General features: G+C 41.6%; 1 protein-coding gene across 1 annotated transcript; it reads right to left on the reverse strand.

Moving 5' to 3' along the window:
• Positions 1 to 3,953: 3,953 nt before the first annotated feature.
• LOC123741787 (zinc finger protein 2 homolog) lies at positions 3,954 to 5,114 on the reverse strand (the record flags this gene model as incomplete). The annotated part of the gene is made up of 2 exons (XM_045715997.1): positions 3,954 to 4,186; positions 4,274 to 5,114. Coding segments are annotated over 2 exons (1,074 nt in total), but the record flags the coding sequence as incomplete, so codon positions are not given.
• Between the last annotated feature and the right edge of the window lie 2,786 nt (positions 5,115 to 7,900).

Below are 7,900 nucleotides of genomic sequence, written 5' to 3' on the forward strand. Positions count from 1 at the left end.
CTATAGACCTTCCACTGCTTTCTAAAATATCATCCCGCTTATTATCCACATTTCAATCATCTGATTAAGCATATTTCTATGTTACTATCCAAACGTCAGATTAAGACTCATATCACAGTCACACAACTCTCATATCAGTCACACAACTCCCATATCACAGTCACACAACTCTCATATCACAGTCACACAACTCTCATATCACAGTCACACAACTCTCATATCACAGTCACAACTCTCATATCACAGTCACACAACTCTCATACCAGTCACACAACTCTATCACAGTCACACAACTCTCATATCACAGTCACACAATGCTATTCCCAAACATACCTAATCAATTAGTTGTTTTTCAACAATATTTTAACCTGCAGGAATATTTTCACATTTCTATCTCATGGTTAGTTCCTAGGATAATGTAAGTCATACATTTACATCTCTCAATACTTCTAAAATGGGGTCCAGGTTTAAAACAATTACAGGTGCACCTTACTATCTTATACTATATCATAAATGGTCTTAACTAGTAAACACAGATTCTAGTTTTCATCCAGTTCACACCTCCACACAGGAATACACACAGAGCCTACGAGGATTTTCTAAAATCTCCACTTTGCGTGTTTCGCTCACCTCATTCTTTTTTAAAAATTAGGTTTGAGTTGTGGTATCCACTCAGATCAAAGGTGGGTTCATCTGCTCCGTTCCCGAAGTCTCCCTGAGATCCCAAGTTAGAGGGATCCCTCGTGCACCATTTACCCAGGTCGTCAGGAGTCAGGTAATTTATCCAGGTCGTCAGGAGCCAGGTCATTTACCCAGGTCGTCAGGAGCCAGGTCATTTACCCAGGTCATCAGGAGTCAGGTCATTTACCCAGGTCATCAGGAGTCAGGTCATTTACCCAGGTCGTCAGGAGACAGGTCATTTACCCAGGTCATCAGGAGTCAGGTCATTTACCCAGGTGCGTCAGGAGTCAGGTCATTTACCCAGGTCATCAGGAGCCAGGTCATTTACCCAGGTCATCAGGAGACAGGTCATTTACCCAGGTCGTCAGGAGTCAGGTCATTTACCCAGGTCATCAGGAGTCAGGTCATTTACCCAGGTCATCAGGAGTCAGGTCATTTACCCAGGTCGTCAGGAGTCAGGTCATTTACCCAGGTCATCAGGAGACAGGTCATTTACCCAGGTCGTCAGGAGTCAGGTCATTTACCCAGGTCATCAGGAGCCAGGTCATTTACCCAGGTCATCAGGAGCCAGGTCATTTACCCAGGTCATCAGGTCATTTACCCAGGTCATCAGGAGCCAGGTCATTTACCCAGGTCGTCAGGAGTCAGGTCATTGACCCAGGTCGTCAGGAGTCAGGTCAAGATTCACATCCCCATCGCCAAATGTGGAGGTTAATTTCTTTAATATCAATTGAGGAAACAAACTTATCACACAAGTCAGCGTTATTCTAAAACTAAATCTTTATTCACTTATTAATACGGGAGCAGGTCAATACAACACACATATAAAGTGAATCAATTGAGTGTTCTACGAAAATGATGGCTGGTCGACAAATCACCCCCAGATGATTCGTTGAGAGATGAATCACCCCCAGATGATTCGTTGAGAGATGAATCACCCCCAGATGATTCGTTGAGAGCCACGATACAAAAGTACAAAGGTCTTTTACAGCCAAGATACACCCCTTTCAACCTACATGACCAACAACAGATGTATAGAACGGGTCACAAGGTTAAGATTTGTATGAAAGATACTTATAATTCTCAGCAGACAGTATCTGCTGTAAAAACAGTACTCTTTATGTAGAGACCAGGGTCTGGCCCTGAGGTCATCTCTCCCTGGTACCATATAGAACAGAAACATTAACTCATGTTCTGGAATGCAGTCTCTTTAGGTTTTATCACCCAAAAGACATTGTAAATCTCCTGTCAGTGTTTTCTCCCAGAGGCCCATCCTCAGTAGAACACACAGACACAATAGTTCTAAGAACCCTCTATTCAGTTGCATAAAACAACCATTTGATGCAATAAAAGTATTATAACAATGTTGCAGTTTTGCTCTCAGTGTCCACTGAAAGTTGACTAGTAACAACAACTGGGACCTAAAAGACACCCACCATGAGACCCACTAAATCTGCCCAAGAAGAGTAAAACAAAAGAAAAACCCACACCAAACTTAAAAACAGGAAGCAAACCAAAAAGGTGGAGCAACTAAAGGTGTTGACTCTCCACATGTATCAAGACAACTGGAGCACTGGGCCAGACACTCTTAAATAGAACCTGGACCAGCTCAGGTGAAACACCTTCCCACTAACGAGATGGACAAGCCAGCACAGGTGTAACACATACTGACTAACGAGGTGACACCAATCAGTGCGCCCAACGAGCTAGACGTGCTAACGAGCTAGACGGGCTAGACGTGCTAGACGTGCTAACGAGCTAGACGGGCTAACGGGCTAGACATGCTAACGAGCTAGACATGCTAACGAGCTAAAGTCCAACCTCAAAACATAAATGTAAAAACCAAAGCCTGTAACACCTTAAGACAACAAATATATCCTATATTTCTTTTGGACAAGTTTGCTCACCACCAACAGAAAACAACTTCCATTTCACATGATAATCAACCACAATGATTCACCTTCTACAATATAAACATGGTGTCTACTGGCTGTCAACAATTAAAAACAAGAAAAAAACACGTATTTCTAAATAATAATATACAATAGGATTATTTGTTTCTCCTTTTTCTTTCTATAGAATCCTAAATCCCACTAGCTTCTAGAACTCTCGTCTTCCTACAACTCACTAGCTTCTAGAACTCTCGTCTTCCTAAAACTCACTAGCTTCTAGAACTCTCGTCTTTCTAAATCCCACTAGCTTCTAGAACTCTCGTCTTCCTAAAACTCACTAGCTTCTAGAACACTCATCTTCCTAAAACTCACTAGATTCTAGAACTCTCCTCTTCCTAAAACTCACTAGATTCTAGAACTCTCATCTTCCTAAAACCCACTAGCTTCTAGAACTCTCGTCCCCTTGGAACGAGCCCAAACAAAACTCATCTCCAATACGGAAAAACGTGCAGTCAAAATAAATTCTGATCCATGGCAACGCACTGCCTAAACACAAAACACAAATCTTATATCCATTTGGGGGAAATCAGGTTGAACCTGCTCCTGAAACTAACACAACAAAACACATGGAAATGGAGATATATTTTACCTCACTGGTTAGAGGACAACCTGCAGAAGACAGTCAGCTACATTTTGGAGTGATGCATTTAAATGTAGGGGTCACTAAACAAAGGAACATAACACTTATTTGTCATCACTCATCGATATCATGTTGAAATCAATTGTGCGAGAGGAGGGAGATGAGGTTGCACGTCCTGTTAAAACTAACAGCTCAAAAACCACACGGAATCTGGGAATAATGTGTACATCCCTGGTTAGAGGACAACTGGTAGAAAACAGCTGGCTACATTTTGATTCAAGTGGGTCACCAATGCTGTAAATGTAACACAGCTCTCTTTTTGTTAGTCACTTTTTGTTAAATCACATAAATAGTAACTCTTCCATTTCAGAGCCTGGATTTTCCCCCTGAGGCTAATATCCATATCATGTTGAAATCAATAGAACAGGGGACAAACGTTTAGGGTTCTACATTGTGACATCATTAAAATACTCCTACTACAATGTTAAAACATTCTACATTGTGACATCATTAAAATATATTGATATCATTTAACAACTCCTTCATGTATTTTCTGATATTTGATCAGAGGTCTTTTATCAGATTATCTCTGGTCACAGCTATAAGGCTGTGTGTGTTCTCTTGTGTACTGTCAGCTCTCCAGATCGACCAAAACTCTTCCCACAATGATTACAGCTAAAAGGTTTCTCTCCTGTGTGTATTCTCTGGTGCACTGTCAGCTCTCCAGATCGACCAAAACTCTTCCCACATTGATCACAGCTATAAGGTTTCTCTCCTGTGTGTATTCTCTGGTGCACTGTCAGCTCTCCAGATCGACCAAAACTCTTCCCACACTGATCACAGCTAAAAGGTTTCTCTCCTGTGTGTGTTCTCTGGTGTAAAGTCAGAGAGCCAGACTTACTAAAACTCTTCCCACATTGATCACAGCTATAAGGTTTCTCTCCTGTGTGTATTCTCTGGTGCACTGTCAGCTCTCCAGATCGACCATAACTCTTCCCACACTGATCACAGCTAAAAGATTTCTCTCCTGTGTGTGTTCTCTGGTGTAAAGTCAGAGAGCCAGACTTACTAAAACTCTTCCCACATTGATCACAGCTATAAGGTTTCTCTCCTGTGTGTATTCTCTGGTGCACTGTCAGCTCTCCAGATCGACCATAACTCTTCCCACACTGATCACAGCTATAAGGTTTCTCTCCTGTGTGTATTCTCTGGTGTAGAGTCAGCGTGCTAGATGCAGCAAAACTCTTCCCACATTGACCACAGCTATAAGGTTTCTCTCCTGTGTGTGTTCTCTGGTGTAAAGTCAGAGAGCCAGACATACTAAAACCCTTCCCACATTGATCACAGCTATAAGGTTTCTCTCCTGTGTGTGTTCTCTGGTGTGATATCAGGCTGGTTGACTGAGTAAACCTCTTCCCACATTGACCACAGCTATAAGATTTCTCTCCTGTGTGGGTTCTCTGGTGTAAAGTCAGAGAGCCAGACTTACTAAAACTCTTCCCACATTGATCACAGCTATAAGGTTTCTCTCCTGTGTGTGTTCTCTGGTGCACTGTCAGATCTCCAGATCGACCAAAACGCTTCCCACACTGATCACAGCTATAAGGTTTCTCTCCTGTGTGCGTTCTCTGGTGTCGAGTGAGAGTGCTAGGTGCAGCAAAACTTTTCCCACATTGACCACAGCTATATGGTTTCTCTCCTGTGTGTGTTCTCTGGTGTAAAGTCAGAGAGCCAGACTTACTAAAACTCTTCCCACATTGATCACAGATATAAGATTTCTCTCCTGTGTGTGTTCTCTGGTGTAATGTCAGCTGGCCAGATTGAACAAAACTCTTCCCACATTGACCACAGCTATAAGATGTCTCTCCTGTGTGGATTCTCTGATGAATTTTAATGCCTGATGAGGTGAATCTCTTCCCACAGTCAGAGCAGCAGTGAGTTCTCTTCCCTGTGGATGTCTGCAGGTGTTTATTGAGGTGTTCTGATCTGGAGAGACTCTTCTCTGCCTCGTCAGCATCACGAGGTTGTTGAGGCTCCCCAGAGGATCCAAGATAGTGAAGTATCTCTCCTGTGTGAACAACAAAGTCAGACAGATGATTTAAAGGCCCACAACAGCAGAAATCCACTGTAAAAGGTGATGCCAACAGCGTAGCCATGATGTTATACAACAATTGACGTCTGTAATGAATGTTAAAATGATTTAACAATTGTCTTAAAATGAGCAAGAACAGTCATATTTTGTCTTGTTTTCACATTAGTAGTAACATCTAAGATTGTAGGCTAGAAATAAGTTATTCATGTTGTTGAAACTCTAAGCAGTGTGCCAGACGACTTTTGGTCTCCAATATAGGCCCCTTTCTGTGTTTGCTAAAATTGCGGCACGAGGGCGATGCACATGCAATTTGGTTGTAGAAACTCCTCCCTGCTAATGAGGAAACCGATAGTTATGGATGTAGTGTATCTGCTAATGAGGAAACCACTAGTTATGGATGTAGTATATCTGCTAATGAGGAAACCGATAGTTATGGATGTAGTATATCTGCCTGGAGCAAAAATGGTGAGCAAAGATTTTCGTTTTTCACAATGTATTCTGAATGTGAACGGTGAAAAACTCAGGGAAGTAACTTCCATTTCCAGGTTGCTTATGAGTGCATTTCACGCTACTTTGGATTATAATTGTAAAGCTCGCTTGAATGTCCTGCTTAATATAATGTTTGCTACAGTATTAAGAACCGAGTTAATGACCGTATCCATTTGGGTGTTGTCAATAAAGTTATGATTTTTTAAATGTATTTTTAATTACATTTTGTTTTTCACCTTTATTTAAGCAGGTAGGCCAGTTGAGAACAAGTTCTCATTTACAACTGCGACCTGGCCAAGATAAAGCAAAGCAGTGCGACACAAACAATACAGAGTTACACATGGAATAAACAAACGTACAGTCAATAACACAATAGAAAAATCTATATACAGTGTGTGCAAATATCTATATACAGTGTGTGCAAATGGAGTACGGAGGTAAGGCAATAAATAGGCCATAGTAGCGAAGTAATTACAATTTAACAAATGAACACTGGAGTGATAGATGTGCAGATGATGATGTGCAAGTAGAAATACTGGTGTGCAAAAGAGCAAAAAAGTAAATAAAAACATGGGGATGAGGTAGGCAGTTGGATGGACTATTTACAGATGGACTGTGTACAGCTGCAGCGATCGGTAAGCTGCTCAGATAGCTGATGCTTAAAGTTAGTGAGGAAGATATATGTCTCCAACTTCAGCGATTTTTGCAATTCGTTCAAGTCATTGGCAGCAGAGAACTGGAAAGAAATGTGTCCAAAGTAGGTGTTGGCTTTGGTGATGACCAGTGAGATATACCTCTTTGAGTGCGTGCTATGGGTGGGTGTTGCTATGGTGACCTGTGAGCTGAGTGAAGGTGGCCTAGCAAAGACCTATAGATGACCTGGAGCCAGTGGGTTTGGCGACGAATATGTAGAGAAGGCCAGCCAACGAGAGCATACAGGTCGCAGTGGTGGGTGGTATATGGGGATTTGGTGACAAAACGGATGGCACTGTGATAGACTGCATCCAGTTTGCTGAGTAGAGTGTTGGAGGCTATTTTGAAAATGACATCGCCGAAGTCAAGGATCGGCAAGAAAGTCAGTTTAACGAGGGTATGTTTGGCAGCGTGAGTGAAGGAGGCTTTGTTGCGAAATATGAAGCTGATTCTAGATTTCATTTTGGATTGGAAATGCTTAACTTCATCGGGGTAGGGGGCAGTATTTTCATGTCCGGATGAAAAGCATGCCCAGAGTAAACTGCCTGCTACTCAGGCCCAAAAGCTAGAATATGCATATAATTAGTAGATTTGGATAGAAAACACTGAAGTGTCTAAAACGGTTTGAATAATGTCTGTGAGTATAACAGAACTCATATGTCAGGCAAAACCTTAGAAAAATCCAACCAGGAAGTGTGGAAATCTGAGGTTTGTAGTTTTTCAAGTGATTGCCTATCTAACACACAATATACATCCAATATACAGTGTCTATGGGGTCATATTGCACTTCCTAAGGCTTCCACTAGATGTCAACAGTCTTTAGAATGTTGTTTCAGGCTTCTACTGTGAATGGGGAGAGAATAAGAGCTGATTGAGTCAGGTGTCTGGCCGTCAGCCATTATTTTAGTTACGCACGCAGCCATGAGCACAAGCTCAGTTCTCTTTCCTTTATGAAGACAAAGGAATTATCCGGTTGGAATATTTTTGAAGATTTATGATAAAAACATCCTAAAGATTGATTCTACACATCGTTTGACGTGTTTCTACAAACTGTAATATAACTTTTTTGACTTTTCGTCTGGACTTTAGTGCGCGCGCCTTCTGCATTTGGAATAGTGAACCTAACGCGCGAACAAAATGGAGGTATTTGGACATAAACATGAACTTTATCGAACAAAACGTACATGTATTGTGGAACTGGGATTCCTGGGAGTGCATTCCGATGAAAATCATCAAAGGTAAGTGAATATTTATAATGGTATTTCTGACTTCTGTTGACTCCACAACATGGCGGGTATCTGTATGGCTTGTTTTGGTGTCTGAGCGCTGTACTCAGATTATTGCAAAGTGTGCTTTCGCCGTAAAGCTTTTTGAAATCTGACACAGCGGTTGCATTAAGGAGAAGTATATCTT

The sequence above is a fragment of the Salmo salar genome, chromosome ssa03 (assembly GCF_905237065.1).
Source record: "Salmo salar chromosome ssa03, Ssal_v3.1, whole genome shotgun sequence".
Classification (NCBI taxonomy): domain Eukaryota; kingdom Metazoa; phylum Chordata; class Actinopteri; order Salmoniformes; family Salmonidae; genus Salmo; species Salmo salar.